General features: G+C 47.2%; 1 protein-coding gene across 1 annotated transcript in view; it reads right to left on the bottom strand.

Annotated features, from left to right (window-relative positions):
* Positions 1-19393, bottom strand: part of LIMD1 (LIM domains containing 1) — a 35886-nt gene extending 16493 nt beyond the window's left edge. Inside the window, exons 1-2 of the mRNA XM_030444849.1 lie at positions 18129-19393; positions 7319-7420 (exon numbers count right to left, since the gene is read on the bottom strand). Of these exons, the coding sequence (XP_030300709.1) occupies positions 7319-7420; positions 18129-19257 (1231 nt within the window). The 5' untranslated portion in view covers positions 19258-19393. The remainder of the gene's footprint in view (positions 1-7318; positions 7421-18128) is intronic.
* Positions 19394-20196: the final 803 nt, after the last annotated feature.

Here is a 20196-nt window from a genome sequence, read left to right as displayed (position 1 = left end):
ACAAGATCTCTTGTTCTTCTTCCTGACAGGAGATTTGAGCCTCATGCTTTTATGTTCTGCTCATCCCTAGTACGTCTGTCTGATCTGTTTAGCTGCGGGAGCTTCAGAATGACCTTGAGGTCACTTAAGCACTGGTTTCAGAATATTTTAAGTTTAGTCACTAGTGCCTTTGTGCTAAAATCAACACATTTTGCTTAGCAGCTGATAATAGGCATAACAACAGGCTGCACTTCCAGGATGCTGGTGCTTTTGTCCATCTTATTTTTTTATTTTTTTTTTTTTTCAAATGACAGCTTTCTCCTTTTGAAGTTGATACAGAGAAGGGTTTACCAGGGACTAGCAATGGCCCAAAGAGGATGCTGGCAGAGATATCATTTGCTTCTTCAGGAGATCGACCCAACTTTCTCTTTTGAAGTTGCTTTTCCGTTCTTTATTAAAAGGACAATGGGGTCACAACCCCATGTTCAAAGATGATATTGCTCTCAATGCATGTTATAGTACAGGAATCCCAGGGCTCTATGGAGATGCATGACCAGAACACCACCTTGCTGGGGAGGCAGTGTGCAGCTCACTTATCTAACCACCATGGAGCTCCCTGTGGTGCCTGCACAGCAGGTGAGAAAGAATCACTGCAGACTGGAAGCTGCTCCTGGGTCCCTTTCACACTGAAAATCCCAGGCTTCTGGCATTACACAAATCAGTCCTTAGAGTACCACAGCTGTAAGAGAAATGTGGACACCTGATGACTAACTGCAGGTCAAATACAAAAGGATTTCAGTTGCTGAATTTGCTGGGTGTAACCTCCTGACACAGTAATGGGACTGTAAACACTGTCTGTCTAGCTGCTAAGGATCAAAACAAGCTCCTCCTCAGCCCTGGGTGACTCTGGCCCAGGCTGCAGTCCTTCCTCTGGTTTTCATTTTATCCCACATAGTACGAGGGGGTTTGGATCAAAGAACCTACTCTGGTCCATGCACACCCTGCTGGCAGCACATCAGGCACTGGCAGAGCCCAGAGGTCTCAGCTCCCCTGTACCACTCAGATGTCTCTGCTGCCCACAGTTCATCAGCACAGGAGACCCACTGCTGCCTGGCCAGCACACGTGGTTATGGAGCAGCACACGGATCTATGGATGCTGACTTTGCTGACAGGCAGCACAGTGTGCTACTGTGTACAGCACATTAGGTTGAGCATCAGAGAGGCTCTACTTAATTTCTGACATCTGTGCTAATTTCTGTAGGTCACCATTACAGCTGGATGCAGTCTGACACAGAAGCATCAATACTTCCACATCACTCTTGAACCGGGGGTTGCATGGAAGGGCTACTTCGATACTGCACGTTCGCTTTGGATAAATTCAGACTGTGATTAAACAGCAGGCACCCCGGGCCAAATCAAAACCTTGGTGAAAACGTGGGCAGGAGGATAGGATGTCTCTTGGACAGAACTGTGCTAAAACACAGTAGCTCTGTGGTCACAAAGATGTTCATTCTCTTTCTCAACTATACAAGCTGTACTGTAAAACTGAAAAAAAAAGTCTTCTGTGTTCTCATCATACATTTAAGGTAGTATTAAAAAAAAAGAAACCCAAACTGAACCCCTGAGAAAATGGTGTGATGCCTGAGGGGCAAAAACATGCTCTGGTACACGTACAAAAAGGTCATCCACCTCTTAACAACAAAGCAACCACAGGTGAAGGCAGAAATGGTTCCACAAAGAGAAGCAATGTGAAAGAAGAGTAAGCCACACAACCTCCCCCTTGCTGATGGCGAACGGCTACAAGAACATGCTCAGATGATTTTCTTTTCAGGGAAAACCCCTAGAAGCTTCAAAAGTCAGAGGAAAGATAAAGTCACCCTAGGAGAAAACAGCACTATAGTCTGGGGAGTCCTTGCTGGGGTACCAATTTTCAACCCAGAGACCAGCCATGCTCAGCATCATTCTGGATATCATTGCCCTGTTCCTCAAAATGCACCAAAACCAGGCAGCCATTGGAACTGGCCTCCCACCCCATCACCCACTGACTGTCACCAAAACACACAGAGACTCAGAGAAGGAAGGTGGGGGAGGCAATGTCTGTGTCCTCGGTGAACATAGGTCTGTATCAAAACTGTATGAGACACCATTTTAAAAACTTCTCTAGGTGTGGTAAAGGCCACCGTGCTCACTGAGACACTGCCCAGAAAACTATTCATAAGTACCACTTTAAGATCTCGCCTAAAATCTTTACAGCACAATTAATCCTATGCCTGTACTTAAAACAAACAAACAAACGTACTTTGAAGGTGGCATAAAATAAAAAAGTCTGGAAATGTATTAAAGGTTTCAACTGTTTTCCTCATATTGTCCTAATGATTTCAGAGTTTCAGCCAGTACTGAACACACTGCCATCACCTCAAAACATAAGCATATTGATAAAACCCTGACTGCCTCTCCTGTGTGTGAGCTGAACTCTTCCCAGAGGAAGAGGACACCTCTACTGAGGACACCTGGGCCATGCCAAAGCCCCTGCAGCTCAGACCCCAAAGCATTACTGCCCTGAAATCTGGCCAGGAGAGGAACAAACACTCTCATCCCACTATGAAAGCTGCCCTGACATTTCTCATCCTAGCTAAATACCTCGTGTGCCAAATAACAGGGATTTCTCACCAGCAAGATGAGACTGAAGACAAAAAGTCAGTAAGACAAAGCAGCAATTTAGACTGGAGTGGAAATACGCATTGATGCTTCCCCTGTCCCCCAAACTGTGGGTAAAGCCAGGCATGGCTGAATTTTTTTTGAGACTGCTTTTGCTAAAAAAATTTAAAAATTTAAAAAAAAATACTGTCTTGTTTACTACCTGGACTCTTGCATGACGATTTTATTAAAGGGATGCTGAGGAAGAATTATCACGAGTACTTTGCATTCTCTGCTTTGAAGAGCTATGTGTTGATGAGTACAGTGATTTTATATCCAATTACAAGAAGCAGATTCTTTCTCTAGTAGAAGACCTGGCAGTTTCTGCATCTTAAGATACCCATACACACACATGCACTGTGAGGAAATTCACTTGGCAAAGCTGTCTGTCCTGCAACGTGGGATTAATTTGCACTTGAAAAAGAAGGTGAGTTTCTACTTGAAGTTATTTAGTGACACAAATAAAAAACATGGCCTTGTTCCAGGGGTAAATATCAACGTGGGGTATGCTTATTCAACGTAGTCATTCCAAAGACACCAAGGGCTGCATTGCTGGAAGTAGCCATGCTTTATAAACACTGCAGCAGGAATAATGAGCCCAAGCAGAGGCATACACTCTGATCTGCTGTTTCAATACCTTAGCTACCTCGTTTAGTCAATGACCCTTGATACCTCTAAACACAACTAGATTATGAAATATTGAACAAAACCCCATATATATCCCCAGATGGTGGAGAAAGACCTCCTGCTCCTGTTATTTCAAACTCTGCCACTGGAAGAGCAGGCTGTTACCCCTACACAGACATCAACATTGATGTAAGCTTACAAAAAGGGAAAAAAAAAAAATAATGTAGTAATACTGACGTTGCAAAGGTCGAATTCTGTAATCTGGCAAATGTGCAAGGTTTCCACCTCTTTGTAATAGTGAGTCAAAATCTGGTCCTCAATTTGGACCTTCTGCTGCAGTTCAACACTGAACCCTCTCTTCAAACCATCTTGCAATCAGTTCTTTCTTTCTGACTTCCTTCCTCGCCTACTGATTTCCTCCACAGTCATCTCTGACACTTCCCTTGTACTTTTTTAGCTTTCAGATTTCCTCTGAGGACCAAGTGGCTCAAGTTCAAGACCCTCACACTCTAAATTACATTGGCAGCAGAGCTAAAAAGTCCTGTTTTCCAGGCAATCTGCAACAATCGGATGCAAGCCTGGCTGAATCCTAAAGAAAACACTAAAGCACCACAATAGGTCAGAGTGGTGCTGTCTAATTAAATCTATATAATTTATAAGGCCTCCTTACTACATAAACAATAAATATCAACATTCAGGAACACCTGCATTTTGTGTGTGCTGAAGAGGTTAAACAGATGAGTTAACTTAACTGGTTAATGTGTAATGAACCATTTGATAACTACAACTGTTTGTTCAACAAACTGGAAAAAAAAAACCAAAAAACAAACAAGATGGAAACAGACACCTTAAGCTTTCAGGAAATAGCCATATGAGTTTCAAGAACTTTTTTTTTTGCGTGGCCCTCCTCTGAAGCAAACACAATACATTACAGGAATACATGCAGGAAGAGCCCAAAGTTTTTTCAGCTCCTTCTCTGCTGCAAGCTGCCTTGTTTGTGTCTCTGCCCTGTAACAAACAAGATAAATGAGACATTTATGCCAAAGTAATCATTCTAAATCTGTTGTTTTGACCTCTAAGCCAAATTTTCCTGCATTACATGCCAATGGCTCAGATAAACAGTACAATTTTTCCAGACAACTGAACTCTGTAACATATGTATAGCTTTACTCAAAAATCACTCTATTCATTTATATCTGAACATATGTATATCAGGAACAGAGGGTGTAGGAAATTCGCCTCCATTGAGATATCAACTCCCCTCCTCTCCTTAGACCCTTTTAGTTTTCTGTGTCTGGGAAACTAATGCATATTTGGGCACAAAAACCAACTATGTGCAAAATTAGTAGTCTCACTAAATGAAAACAGCAGTACAGTGGATATAAATACCTCCATTCCATCTGGAGGACAATACACTTTACCTTAATAGGTAATTCTGTGTATTTTATTTATTGGAGTGAAGATATTCAGCGTTTCACCACAGCAGAAATTTTAAGATTGAAATCAAAAGTAACCTTGATTTCACCAAGACAAGACTGTACTGGATGGTGTCCAAGATGAACTCCACTGGACCTTAAAAGCACAACTTAGTTTTCAGCTGGAAACCAGAGTTTTCACGCAGGCCGCTCAAGACATGTTTTGCAGCTAAACAGAGGACACCAGCCACATAAATATTTATTTTTCCAGCAGATAAAATCATCTCATCATATTTAATTGCAGAGACACAGATGACAGCAAGCCTGCAGAGAGGCACATGCTCTGAGTAACCACAGGGCTTGATGCTCTTCACCCGCCTTGCAGCCAGCAGTCCCCAGGCCTCGCTCTGTGAAAGGGGGGATTCCCCTTGAGTAGATTGAGTAGACTTCAACGAATCACAGAATGTTTTAGGTTGGAGGAGACCTCCAAGATCATCCAGTCCAACCTCTGAACAACACCATAAGCTAATGAAATTTCCTCCCTGAGTGCAGGGATGGCATGCACCACCCCAGGCATCAGTTCAGTAGCAGCAATGTAAAGAGACTTGATGAATCAGAAAGTCAGCCTAGCCCAGCTTTTTTTTTTTTTTTTAAGTAGCATTTTTACTAACTTTATTTTTTTTTTAACTTTCCATTTGAAACCTTTTGCTCCAGCACATTTCCAAAGAGATTTCTCAGACAGAGCATGGAGAAGAGAGAAAATGGGCTTCACTATGCTAAACTTAGCTTTATACCATATTTCCAGTCTTATTTGCTATCCAAAGCTTTTTGTCTTGCATTAAAAACCTTGGGATTGGGCTGCCTTTAGAACAAGCAGCAAATAGCTACTCTTTCAGTTCTCACACACCTACCTCATTAGAAGTGAGACTAAGCTATTTTTTAACCAAACACAAACAGAAGTAACTACTAACACCCCTGCAACCACATGTATCTCCCTAGCACTGGCCTCCAAGTAAATATTGTAAAATCCACCCTAAAAGGAAGATTGAAAGAGTTTCTTTCTAAAGCACCAGTTGCACAGTAGTAACTCTAGATATTCAAGACAGCTATATTATTTTTAACAGGAACTTTGTGTTCAAGGGCAGTTTGGAGGCTCCCCAACCACAGGGGGCAAGAGGTCCCAGAGGCAAAGCCCCAGCTGCAGCCAAGCATCCTTGCCAGAGAGAAGATTTCAAACTAATTTATAACAGATAAGAAAAGAATGAGCTGCTGACTTCTGAACCTTTAGGAAACTGCCACCACGAGCAAACACTGCTTTCTCTTTTTAGTTTTCCCGTCACCAGTCAGATGCTGGTGACGTGCTCTACTAAAAACATAGGTGAGGCAAGGCAGATGGTGTTGAGCAGAGTTCAAAGTTCAGCTATTATTAAAAAGCACACACACCTTTCTATATTTATTCTCACTTTACAGCTCCAAATAAAACACTCGCAGCTCTGACAGAGTTTACAACTCTAAATGGAATGCAGAAGAAAAACCCTAAAGCTCATCTGGGAAAACCAAACTGATATATACAAAATCCAGAAGGATTACTGTTTTCTTTACTTATGCCACATATACAGTCACACTTCTAAAAATACACTACGAGCCCTAGAATTAAACTTAAAATCAAAACACAACTGTCTTACAAACACAGCCACAATTTGAAATCAAGCTGCCTGCTTCTTACCTCAACTCCATCGTGGACCTCCTTGCAAAGCCTTTCAGGAAGATCTATAGATTGCTCCAGCAATCTCCATGTGTGGGTCTGACAAGCAGCAGGGTGCTCAGCAGTGCCGGCTGAACTATTTGCTTCATTTACAGGGCAGATTTCACAGGGCTCACCATTACTGCTCCTCTGGTCTGATAACTCTGGCACAATAACCAGCTCCCTCCTTGCAATAACCAGAAAGCAAGTGGGCAGAGACATGCCCTTCGTCTTGGGGCATGGCTACATTTTTCCAGAGAAAGAATAAGCAGGATGTGTAGCCTGGGTCATCCAAGCACTTGGCTTTCACCACAGGTCCCCTCAGGTGGGCAAAACAATTACAGTGAATAAAGAGAACACACTCAGTTAAAACGCTGTGAACAGATGGACTGTACAGCAGGTCCATGTGAAAAGGTGTCTCTGGTGCTGGCAGATCCTGCTGCAGACACTTGCACCCTGCCTGCACCTTCAGCACGGTGCTGACCCAGCGGCTCTCCCTGGGATCCACGAAATGGCTGTAAAGTCTGGTGTGCTGAGTAAAAATACCCTAAATGCCAGACAAGGCATATTCACTGCCACTTTGAAAAAAAAAACACCTCAAAACACAACCCTGCAGCTGTAATGGAGAGGCTGAGGAATGAAAACAACCATCCCCTGTACCAGAAGGCAGACCGCCAGCACAAGCCAAAGTATTGCTCAGACATGCCTTGCAAGAATCCCTTCAAAAACAAACAGCAACCACCACCAGCTGTGGGAGACTCCAGGTAATTCAATAACCACCTCATTCTTTTCCCCCACCTAAACCCAAAGAGTTTGCCCCAGGGTACCAGCAGCAGGACAGGCAGGGGGTACTCACTGCAGGCTCCGCAGGTGAAGCAGCCATCGTGGTAGAGGTTGCCCATGGCCTGGCAAGCCTGGTTTGCTCCATACACCCCCTTGCTGCACTTTACACAGGTGCCTGGAAGAGAGAGAAGGAGACAGAGGTCAGAGGCAGGAGCTGGAAGGAGTCACTGGCTAGGTGACCACACCTGTGATTCAGTACAGTGGCTAAGCAGCTTAGGACCAGGTGGGTTCATTGTAGCCACAAGACACAGGTGACATCAGCATCACCCACTCCAAGAGATGCTCTTAACAGTGGCCTTCAAACCTTTATGGCAAAAGACTTTTGAAAGAAAAGTAAACCAGACAATAACAGCCCTGTTTGTCTTCACTGACGTCTCCTTCCTTCACCCATGCATTCCCAAAAACTTTATATACATTTAAAATGACTTGATGGCCTTTCCAGAAGCCTGGGTGGTAATAAGTGTTGCTCATGGCTGTTCACAGGCCAGTATTCTCTGCTACTTATTTCATAAAATAAGTTTGTTGGTTGCAAAGGATGTGAGTAAAACACATATCTTTACTAAGCCCCTTTAAATTGTCATTGATTTCAGACCTCGCTCACATCTGCTGAAAGCCCTAAGGACTTCCCATTCAAACAGAGCTGGGCTGACTGACACCTCCCTCTTTTTCCTCTGTCAGCCATGTCTGAACAGAGACACCCATCATACATACTACCTACAGACCATGTATCCTGCCAAACATTCTTCTAGCAAGACAAGGCAAGAAAGCAGTAATTTTTAAGGAGAGGATACGTGGTGGTGGCGGCACCATCAACCAAGGGGAGTTGATTCTCAGGTGGCCCACAGGGTGAAGGAGAGTCAGGGCCAGCACACATGGTCAGCTTCTGGCTGCAAGCTGTTCCAGGTGCGAGTCCAAGTTGTTCCTCACACCCAGGCTTTCCTGCCACCACCATCACCAAAAGATCAGGATAAGCTCTGGAGTTCCAGAGGAGGGAGAAGATGACTGTGCTCAGCAGTTCAGCTCAGTCTCTTGGCAGAACAGCCAAGCACATTTCCAGCAGCACTGCCCCCCCAACATGGGGCTCCAACTTGAAACCCAAGCCAAGCAGACAGCTTAGAATAAGGATTTCCACCTCAAGAGGAAGCCACTGAGACCCTCCAGGCACAGACCTATCTGATCAGGGCTGGGAATGGTGGCAAGAGGCCAGATGCATGGTGGTGGTGGTGGGGAGGGACCACAGAGGGAAAACTTTAGCACTGCAGGTTCATTAAGTGCTGTGCGTTCACCTAAGGTCTCTCAAAACTCACCTCATTTCCACATAAAATTATTTTGATAACAGAGTAAGAAGTGACAACACAGTTTCACACCCTTGACTGCACCCACTATCAGGAGCCACACTTCCTCCACCTTATAGGGAGAAACTCAGTGAGGCTGCCCAAAGCCATTATTATTGGCCGGGAAGAGAAATTCCTTGTCCAGGGAAAATGACACATCAAGCAAGTTCACTTCAGAAATTTTAAAGCAGCATCACCCTTTAACTATCTCTGAATGAGCAATATTAATCCATGTTTGGGATCTGCCCAAAAAAGGCAGTGTGGAGGCCAAACAGAAACTGTACTTCTGTTCCTCAGTGACCCTGTAGATGTGACTTCACCTCCAGGCCTCCTTCCACCACTGCTCCAACACCCTGGGGAAGTGCCTGTCAGTCACACCTCTCTCCTACTGTCCCAAGAAGAGGGACAGCACCATCCCGCTGGAGATCCTTAGTCACGCCGTGGTTAACAAAACTTCACTTCTTTTGGGGCCCCACAAGCTCTGGAGTAATTGGAAAGGTCTGGTGAAAGTTAGGAAGAAATCCAACATCCTTACGACAGCCCTGAAAAGTCACTCCCAACTCGGAGAGCACCACACTGGCAGTCCCAGGCTGGTTAACGTGTTTAAGAATTTCTTCCTGCAGCCAATAGCTGTAGCCATCAGTTTCCACACTATGGGCATAAAAATACTCGGGAGCCCTTTGCAGCATCTGCTGAATAGCAGATACTTTATTTCCTCAGAGCAGACTGGCTTCTCCCTGCTGCGGCTGCCTGCGTGCACTCCATCAGTGCGCTGAAAGCTGTTACAGAACTGCTCCAACTCCCACTGAACCCAGAGCCAGAGTCCAAACTGACACAAACCTGGAGAGAAGGCTGCAGAGAGTAATTAGTTACTCCCTTTTGTCCCAAGCCGACCTGAACTGAAACACTAGCTTGGCCCTGGGCCCACCCCAGCAACCAGGCTGGCACCAAGTTAGCACAACTTGCTGTTTCTTTTCAAACCAGGCACATTTATCTTGGTTATTTATTGAAAGAAACCTCTTAAGAAAGCAAAAACTAAATCATGCAGACATTACAGAAACAAAATAAAAAAGAAGGGAAGAGACAAGATGAGAAGAAGAAGGGAGAAGGGAGAAGGGAGAAGGGAGAAGGGAGAAGGGAGAAGGGAGAAGGGAGAAGGGAGAAGGGAGAAGGGAGAAGGGAGAAGGGAGAAGGGAGAAGGGAGAAGGGAGAAGGGAGAAAAGAGAAAAGAGAAAAGAGGAAAAGAGAAAAGAAGAAAGAGAAAAAGAGAAAAAGAGAAAAGAAGAAAAGAGAAAAGAGAAAAGAGAAAAGAGAAAAGAGAAAAGAGAAGGAGGAGAGGAGAGGAGAGGAGAGGAGAGGAGAGGAGAGGAGAGGGCAAAGGAAAGGGGAAAGGAAAGTGGAAAGGAAAGGAAAAAGGAAAAGGAAAAGGAAAAGGAAAAGGAAAAGGGGAGGAAAAGGAAAAGGAAAGGAAAGGAAAAGGAAAAGGAAAAGGAAAGGAAAGGAAAAGGAAAAGGGAAAAAGGAAAAAGGGAAAAGGAAAAAGGAAAAAGGAAAAAGGAAAAAGGAAAAAGGAAAAAGGAAAAGAAAATTTGGCTTTTCAAGTGGATGTACTCTCTGAGGAACACATTCAGTGGCAGCCTGAGATGCTGTGCATTCTCCTGACACAAGAGCAAACAGCTACCTCACACATTTCCCTCCCAGCTACAATGGTGCCAAGTGGAAAGTTTTGAGAGCATGCTACCTGCTGATTCTGCTGCTCAAAGCCTTCTTTCCACGACATCCACCAGGGCTCTTTATAGAACTGATGTATTTATTACACTGGAAGTTCTGCATTTTTCCCTTCTGCATGCCAATGAGTGTCTGCTCCAGAAAAAATCACCAACCAACATGCTCTGATTTCCTCCTTTCCAGATGGCAGCCTGGTGACACTGAATATGAGGAAGAGGCAGGAGGGTAGAAGGCACAGCATCTGCAGGCAGATGCACTGCATGGTAAAGATGCTGGCAGGCATCTAGAAACGCTATAAAATACCCTAACACAAATCCCACAGAGGGCAGAAATTACCTCTGCTGTCTCCTGCATATCCTATCTCAGATTCAGAGTCCAGGCACTGCCTGTGTTTTCCTCAAAGGGACAGACAGTCTGGAGAGATCCTGGATCTTGCAGGAGCTGCCCACGCTCTTGCAACCTTACCCAAACAGTCCTCCACCTCCCACTCCTTGACCACCCAAACCATCCTTCACCCTTTCTATTGGTACATGCTTAACCCTTTTGTGCACTTCTTTAAATACTTAGGCCCTTAAAGTACAGAAAATAAAATTATAGAATATATTAAATTGTTACATTACATTACTACAATATTATATTGAAATAAATTGACAATGTTGTCTGTAAAAACTGTAATGTTCTAAATTACCCCACCACGTAATAACCAGCCATGCCATAAATATTTATAGATGTACTGTGACAAGACTGGCAACTGAAAACTGGTCTGCTGGCAAATCTGTGTATAGTTTATGTTTTTACTTGTATCTGCTAAATCTTATTTGAAAGCCAACTAAATCTCAGTAGCAATTGGAATTATTCTAGAAATAAGTCTTTGCTTCTTCCAAATATAATATTTCCATGTACTTTAAGCAACATACTTCAGCCTTCATCTCTGACTCTCAGCACACCTGGCCTGAAAGGGCAAAAAAAAGGAGGGGTTTATTGATTTTTGCTTTCCACTTCTTGGTTAGCTTTTTTGGGGGGGTTTTTTTGCTGCTCGCTCCCTGCAGCCACAATGATCCTGTTCTTTAGGCTTAAGCAATGCAAGGAAAAAGCAATACCTTTTGCTGAGGGCAGTGTGTGTGAAGCAGTGCAGCCCGGAGGACTTCCAACCCCATCCCACCACAAAACGGGCTCTGCACCCTGCCCCACGCCGGCTCCCACCACCGCTTCCCAAAACCAATGCTGAGTGTGCTTTCTGCTAGCCAAAGTGTAGAGTTAAAATGTCAGCAGCAGCAGTCCAGCCCCACATGCCACTGACACTAGTCAGCAGCTCTGGGTAATTTTCTTGGCACAGTGCAGCTTTTAGCAAAAATTCTCTGTCCTCAGCTTGAAGCAGAGGGATCCTGAGCAGCCACAGCTCAGCAAGACGCCCAGTTCCTGCACTTGGTCACTTTCCTGCACATAACTAGCTCTTATGCAAGCACCAGTATGAGCAGATATCCTCTCCAATATTACAGCTTTTAACCTCAGATTATGTTATTAGGGCACTGTTAGGGAGAAATGAAAAAGACTTCTCTCTCTTGCCACCAGGATGACAAGTCCAAAGCACCTCCCACGTGCAGCACCGGTAAATTCATGCTGGAGCCCGCCGGCAGAATGGGAGCCAGATCTGGAAAAAGGAAAGGGATGGAAATTGCTGATTTCGGCTCAATTTCTGCCGGCATGGCAGCCTGGGCCCGGACAACAAAGAAATCTCTGTTCCCTTTTGCATCATGCGGCAAGCAACCGCCTGTGCTGCAGCTGAGAGCCTGAACAAAGGGACCTTTGGGGCAGAGCTGGGACCCAAACCATGCCCTGTGAGCCATGGTCCGGAGCTCGCTGGGCTCCATCTCCACACTGCAAACCCAAAGGAGGGAGATGACTGGGAACAGCCTCGGCTCACAAGATCAAACAGGCCTGTTGCAGACCTTGAGGGCTTTCAGAAATGAAAGTGAGCCTGGCACCCAGTCTGAAATGTCAGTCCCACCCTCCAAGTTCAACAAGTGCATTCCTACTTACTGCCAGACTCAAAAGACTTCAGAGATGCTTTTTCCTCTAAGTGTTGCTATTTCACACTCATCAGAATGAGCTCAGTTACTCACTATACCCCGCTCGCTAAAAATTCAGTGCAAACCATGCTGAATATCAGCATTTTCTGGGACTGGCTGGTATGGTTTATTTCCACATGCCAGGCATCACTTATCTGCAAAACAAGAACACAATGGTGTGGTCTTTCCAGCAGCATCCCCCTTCTTTTCAGCAGCATCCCTGTTCTGAGTAGCAGCCAGGACAGCCAAGTTTCTCTACACATGTTCCTGGTGGGCATTGCTAAGGCTAATGCTTACTTTTAGAGGGTGAAAAGTGCTGCCGTGCTACTTCAATGGTGAGATTTCCTTGTTACATCAATCCAGGACTGGGTAGGAGGAATGCAGTGCCAGGAGGGGGTTGTTTATGTCTGCATATGTAGCTAACCCAGAAAAAGCACTCAGAGGAATATGTCTGTCCTTCACCTTCCGCTTACTCCATGCAAGCCACATTTCCATGATTAGCTTGACTCTTCTCCAACATGAGTAACTGTGTTTTGCCCCCTTCTTTACAGGAGTCTGGATTTATGCTGAAGAACCCTCAGTTGCATTTGGAAGAAACCACTAGAGCCTTTGCATGTAAATATCTCTGGTATCATCTTTCCCATCTGCCCAGACACGCAGGCAACTAATCCAAAAGTAGACCCTGCTGTCGCCTGGCAGAATACAGCTTCTGTGTTCCTGACCCACCTATTTATTACAGGGGAACCAAGTCCTCCACTTACACACACATTTTTCAAACACTATAGGCAGGAAAAAAAAAAGACTTCACCTTGTCATACCCATGCTAAATTCTTCAGGTTTACTTCAGACCTTCCCCAGAACCTGATGCCATCACACTGTGGCTCACCTTAACCAAGACAATTGTTGTGTGCCCCACTGTGCTGTTACCCATTATTGTGCAATCACACTTGCTTGAGAGTTGATTTCAAGGACATTTGGAAGCTCGTGTGAGATCAACTGTCTGGAAGACCTGGCAGTGTAATCCTGTTCACCACTGGGTGACGGGGTTGTCACTCAGTGGTAGCAAAGATGTAGAGCTACTCCCTGCCCAAACAACCACAGAGCTCAACCATTTTTGCAAGCCAGGTTCTTGACCCTCCAGACTTTACTGTTCACAGTTATGCACTGTCAGCAAAGTACAAAAATGCCACCAAACTCACATCAGTATGTCAGAGATTACATTAATTCCAGTGCCAAATGAATGAGGCTCCCGAGTCCTTTTAGCCCCCACTTTTCTTTCCCTTCTGTACATTTTCCCTTAGCTTGCAAACCCAGCTGAGCTCCCAAGAGGAAGGGAGGAGACACACACACTGCTGCAATCTTGAAGAGCCATATCCCAGGCAAACACTTATTTGCTTGGTTCCTTGCAGTGAGATAAGCTTTGCAATCTGCACACATTCACTACTCCACGTGTCACCATCCTTCCAGCATTCCTTGTTCCACCAGGACCCTGCTCCTCTCTGCTGAAGGCAGTCATCTCCTTGCAGCCACAGTGCTCCCCCAGGAGCAGGCAGTGAGGGATGCCTCTGCTCCCAGGGGAAACAAGACAGCTATCACCACCCACGAACAAAACAAAACTGAAAAGAACTTTCATTTCAAACAGGAATGCTCCACTCAGAAGCTCTGAAATTATCCTCATGGCCAGGGAAGCATCTTGGTGCACCACCAGCAGCAGGGTTTGGTAAACCCTGCAGGTATGTACAAATGAACTGTGGCTCTGCCAGCAGTGAAATGCTTAACTTCACTATGCACAAGACTTGGATAGAGCACTGCTGCCCTTTGAGCTGGTCATACCCCTTCAAAGGTGCTGGGCTTCCAGGTCTCTACTGGGTTTCAGCAACCTGGCTACTGCTCTGCTCCTTCCAAGGGGTAAAAAAATCTGCAGATTTCACTGCAAGATCTTCTCTGTCTGAATGCTGGGAAGCATCCCAGCAATTTTCTGCAAAACAAGATGCCTGGGCCCTCCTAAAATACCTGTAATAATACGGGAGGAAGCCAGATCTCAACCCCTAACAAATGATTATAACAAGAAAACCATTTATAAAAGCTGTTTTTAAAAAAGGTCTTGGTAAGGGTGTAGACAGTCCTCATCAGATGGAGACTTCCATCTAGCTATTTGAAATAAGCACTAGTAAAAATGTAATGCTAAAAGTTACATCTCTAAAAGCACCCATCCGTGCCAACAGACCATGTTACTGCAGGGTACCACAGGGTTTGCTAAAATGAATAGCAAAACCTTCCTGCAGACTCCCATCTCAGCCAGGGCTGTCCCCTACCAGGTCACCTCCAGACAGCACAGGCAGATGCTTGTTTTGGTGTGCACTTGCCCAGCTCTCACCTGAAAACTCCTCCAGCACCAGTCAGCAGGATGGTGCTGCCTCACCTAACCTGCAACATCTGCAGTGGGTGATGCTAACAGAGGGGTCACAACTCCCTCAATCATTCCTATTTAATTAATATTATTGTTTGGTTTGTTGTTGGTTTTTTGGGCTTTGGTTTTTTTTTTCCTGGCAGCCCTACAAAACCCATGGGATTACGGCATGTTGTTCCCGGATGCTCCCTGGATATGGTAAACCAAAAATCCAAATACAACCAAAGCTGGCTTCCAGCTGCCCCTCCTGAGACCTGGGGCTCCTTCTCTACTGCAGTGGGAATCAGCCTCTCCAGGAAGCAATTTTAAGATTTTCCTCCCTAAGCGTTAAGACCTGGATGATACCTGAAACTCCCTAAGTCCTCCTTGACAGCACACATAAATCAAGTCAGCACTTCAAAAGCACTATTGAAGAACACAAATTCCTCCAGAGACACCTGCAGCCCACGGTGGTCACACATAAGCCACTATTTAAACAAGAAAATTCTTGGCTTTGTTTGCTTCTTTCCTTTCATTTGATGCTCACACTCTGAGCAGACAAATGGATTTTGTACAGCAAGCTGGTGCTGACAGATAACCAGTCTGTCTGTCACTCCTCAGCAGAGCACCCTACCTACATTATGCCTACTTACCCTTTTATGGACTCTAATTTACATCCATTTTCACGTAGTGAAGGAAAAAGCAGCTCCTTTGCTGCAATCACATTGTTCATGAGAAACACATGATCCAGACTGAGACACACTGAAAAAATCTATGTTACCAAGACAGACAGTGTCATGTTAAAAAAATCCCCTTGTTATAAAAACAGCACGCAGAATTAGGACAGATGAGAGCATTTTTGATAACACACTTTGATCATTTGCACAGTCTTAGTTTCATTTCCTGGCTCCCATACACTGTAAAGCTGCTGCATTAAGCTTCCCTTCACTGGTGGAAAGACTGCAACAAAGCACACTGTTGATCCTTCTTATCACCATTGCATAATAGTATTTATTTTCCATCCTAAAGTTTGCCAGCTTGAGGCTATGGCATAGCAAAGACAGATTCAAAGAACCAGCTGTATTCTTTACTCCTCCAAAGAAAGTAACTGTGGAAAACTGGAAAAAAAAGTGAGAAAGAAAGAGGGAGGAGGCATATAATTAAAACACCTTGCTATTTGTTCTTTCTTCCTCCATGTTCCTCCAAAGGGCAGCTCCGTTGAGCCTTCCTCACAGAATGCAGGCTCCACAAAACATTACTTTTTCCACTGCCATGACTGCAGCATTTCATTTTTCCTTCTACCTCTCCTTCTTCCCCTATTTCTCAGACACTACATGCCCTGGTATAAAACCAACAGACAGGAGGACATCAAAAGACCTCGCTGGGAAACAGGCAGCCTACACCTCTCCTCCCCCCCCCAGGGCTCTTGGGTAACTCACCCACCTTACCAGCAGGACTCTCCATGCTGCCAGAATTACTATTGCTACTACAGATTTCCCATGGGCTGAAAGCCTCCCCCTGGCACTACTGCCTATTTTGTGACAAAAACATAAAAAAAAATATCTAGCCAATGACCATCCTCCTCTGTTTTCTCACCCCATGCCCATTTGGGGTGAGGTGTGATCCAGCTGGTTTGCCTGCACCATGAAGGGAAGATGCATCCAGCAGGGTCTGTCAGAGACCCCTGGATATCTCTCCAGTGGAGCTAAATGCTACATCCAGCAAAATATTCCTATTTTGGAGCACTGACTCCCACAAGACTGCTTTCCCAACCTTCATTATCAGCGCCTTGTCAGAGTGTTCAGCCCTCCACAAGGCTCCCTGAGCTCATTCAAATAGTGTGCTGCCCCAAAGGGACAGAAAGCACCCAAACACATTTTCAGGCCAAAATGCTCCAACTACAGCAATTTGTAGCATCACTTTCCTGACACTGAACAAAAATGTCTCTGCCCCACTACAGAGCTGAATCCAGTCTCATATCCTGAGAGACACAATCCCAGCACAGCCCTCTGGGGGTGAGTACCACTGCTTGATGCCAAGAAACACATTTTGTTATGCAATTTGCAACTGAGCACTCGGTGGTCCCTCCAGCTACATTCCCGAAGCTTGGAGTGAAGCCTGGGACTGCTTCTGAGTGTGCAGACCACCACTCAGTCAACCACTGACCCCACCTGACAGGACCCTGTGCAACAGCACCTGTGCAGCCTGAGATGCAAACCATAACTCTGCACCAGGTTGGAGAGTTCCATCTGTCCCCTGTCCCTGCTTCTACTCTGGGACCACAGGTCTCAAATCATGAGGAAAATCCATACACCAGACCTGCTCTGGTCACCAGTTAACCACAGAGCTCTCAGCCTTCCCAGCAACGCCAGGCTTCCTTCTCCCAAAAGCTGAATTATCTCATCTGCTATTAAACTGCAAAGTGGCGTGGCAGGGAAAGGAAACGCTCCATTTGCCCCTGACCTCCTGCCATCCCGAGGCAGTAAATCAGTTTAATCCAGCAGGACATTTACCATTCCCTTTGGGAGATCCTCACATGTAAGCGGTCCCTTTCCACTGCCAAGCACTGGCAATAACGTCTGGTGGCAGTCTGACCTACTCACCCACCCAAGATTTAGGGAGGAATGTGCCTACCGCCTGTTTTTCTGCCATCTTCAGGACGCACTGATCCTTTCAGAGATGACGGGGACCAGCGCCTGGGGGGCAAGGGGAAATCCTGACAAGTTTGGGACACAATCAACCTTCCCATCCTCAAGCACCTCTTCTTCAAGGCATGCTGCAAGCACAACCGGCTGTGGCCCCCCCGCACAAGGAGGTTCATGCCGAGGGATGCCTGCAACAGCCTCCCCCCCAAGCTCAGCACCATCCTCCATGCCTGCACCATACACAGGCGTGACTCCTCCGCAGGCTGAAGCCTTCCTGCTCACACGTGGTCGGGCCACAAACACGCTTTTAAGATACGGAAGAAACAGGAGTACTGTCAAGAAAAGTTAAGTGCCTCCCTGCCGGCTACTAAGGGCACTTGAAAAGATGCTGCTCCAGATTTTTCTCAGAGCTGTCCTCCCCAAAGAGGCTACACTATCACTTGCTTCAAGAGGTCAGATTTAAGAAATAAAGCATCACGGAGAAGAACTGTAAGAAACAAAAGTTAAGTAACAACACACACAAGCGCACCCCTCCCCAGGCAACTGCAAAAGCACAACCAAGCAGGCACACAGGGACACACAACCCTGCAGGTGCAAACCCCTGCAGTGACACTTGGCAACGAAACATTTTCACGCCGACCCGCGGTCCGGCTCCTTACCGAAGTAATCAGCCTTCGGCCGAGCATCCATCTCCTGCTCCAGGCGCTGGGTCAGTGCCTCCAGCTTCAGCTCGGCCGCCGATGGCCCTTGCTCCGGCTGCGGAAGGAGTGTCTGGCAGGGCAGCTTCACCTTTGCCGTGCTGGAGCTCTCGGGGTGCCTGCTGTCCGACCGCGGTGCACTCATGCCCTCGGGGAAAGGCGGCTGTGGAGGATCCGGAGCTGTCGGCCTGTGCGAGGCCGAGCGTGAGGAGCCCGGTGGCTCAGGGCCGGTGCCGCTGCCGTTGGGCCGGTGGTTCTGACCGTGGGCCACGAAGTGGCCAGCTGGGCCAGCGTAAGCTGTGGTGCTCGGGGCGGCGGGCAGGGAGCTGGGGGGGAAAGAGTGCGGGGCCCCCTGGTACCACAGAGGGATGCCATCTCCTCCAGCCCGGGGACCGCAGGGCTCAGAAGGGCCTGAAAAGCCCCGGGCAGGCTGCACCGAGGAGGCTGAGAAGGAGGAGGACCTCTGCTGTGCCGGGGCCCCCGGGGCCCCCTCTTCCGTCCCCGCCAAGGGTGCTTGCGGGGTCCAGGCGTGTGTGAAGGAGGAGGACCTCTGCTCCCCGCTGCCCCGCCTACTCTCGCCGCCGTTCTGCTGCCCACAGGGCTGGGGGTCACCGGGACTGCCAGCACGCTGCTCCCCGTGCCCCACGCCAGCCCGTGAGACCCCGGCCCTGGGGATCCTGTCCGGCTCCGCTTCCCAGCTCCGGCGCCCGGCCTGGCTCCCGGGAGCCTCGGCACGCACCCCGCTCTCGCCGAAGCCACGCTCCCCTCCATCGTACGGCCTGGCCCGTGGTCCCTCAGCGGTGGAGGCTGGGGGTGGCTTGGCACCCCGTGCTAGTGGCGGGCTGGGCCGGGGGGGGTTGAAGGTGGCCCCTCCGTTTAGGGTGGCCATTAGCATCTCCTGTTGCTGCTGCTGCTGCTGGAGGTGTATCTTGGCCATTTTAGTGGCGAAGACCCGCCTGGTCTCCTCGAACTCGGGGTTGTTGCCGGCAGCTTTGTCCACCCGAAAGAGACCGTCCTTGGAGGCCTCGTACATGTTGAGATCTTCGATGAACTTGCTGGCTTCCAGACCCAAGTCGTCGTACTTCTCCATCCTGCCGCCCGGCTTCAGCGGGCTGACCCCGCCGCTTTCCTTCTTCTTCTTCTCCTCCTGCTCCTCCTCCTTCCCGCCGGTCTCACGGCACTACCGGCCCCTCCGATGGCTCCGTCCCGCCGCGCCCGTCCACGCCGGGGGCGTGGACCAAGAGGAGGAGGCATCCTCCCGCCCCCCGTCTCTTGGCCGCGCCCCCATCCACGCCCCCGTTCGCGCCGCGCCGGCTGCCGCCACACGTCGTACGGGGGTCTGGTGACGTCACGAACGCAAAAAATGAAAGACAAAAAGCGCGCGACGTCCCGCGTAAGCGGTGTGAGGGAAGAGTTGGGGGGGAGGGGTCAATAGCAGTGTGGGGGGATGTCATGGCTGATGGGGGGGTTGTTGTAGCGAGGTGGGGGTTGGTGTCTTGAGCCAAGTGACAGAAGAAGAGGGCTTTACCTCGGGTTGTCCCAGGGCAGGTTTAGATTGGGCATTAGGGAAGGAAAAATCTCCAGTGGAAGGGTAGTCAGGCACTGGAGCAGGTTTCTCCAAGGAAGTGGTGGAGTCACCATCCCTGGGGGTGTTTAGAGATGTGTTGGAGATGTGATGCTTGGCGACATGGTTTTAGTGATGGGCGCTTGGACTTTAATCTTAAAGTTCTTTTCCAACTGAAACACTTCTATGATTTTTCGATTGTATACACTTTATATACACAGTATATACTTTATATATACACAGTATGTACACACTTCATGTATATAGGTATTATTTTACTTTTTACACTGAATGCTCCCTTGGACCCCATCACATTGCAAGAAAGACAACACTCACCCTGAAGTATAAAGGGTACTCCTGGACTCCTGAGGCAACACCAGCATCCCAAACCCTACAAAATGCCTGTGAAACCCTCCCTTTATCTGGCCTTATAGGTAAGTAATGGTAACAAGACCCTGTATCAAG

This window comes from Calypte anna, chromosome 2 (assembly GCF_003957555.1).
Source record: "Calypte anna isolate BGI_N300 chromosome 2, bCalAnn1_v1.p, whole genome shotgun sequence".
Classification (NCBI taxonomy): Eukaryota; Metazoa; Chordata; class Aves; order Apodiformes; family Trochilidae; genus Calypte; species Calypte anna.
Note: the sequence above shows the minus strand (reverse complement) of the source record. Positions and strands in the feature narration are given on the sequence as shown.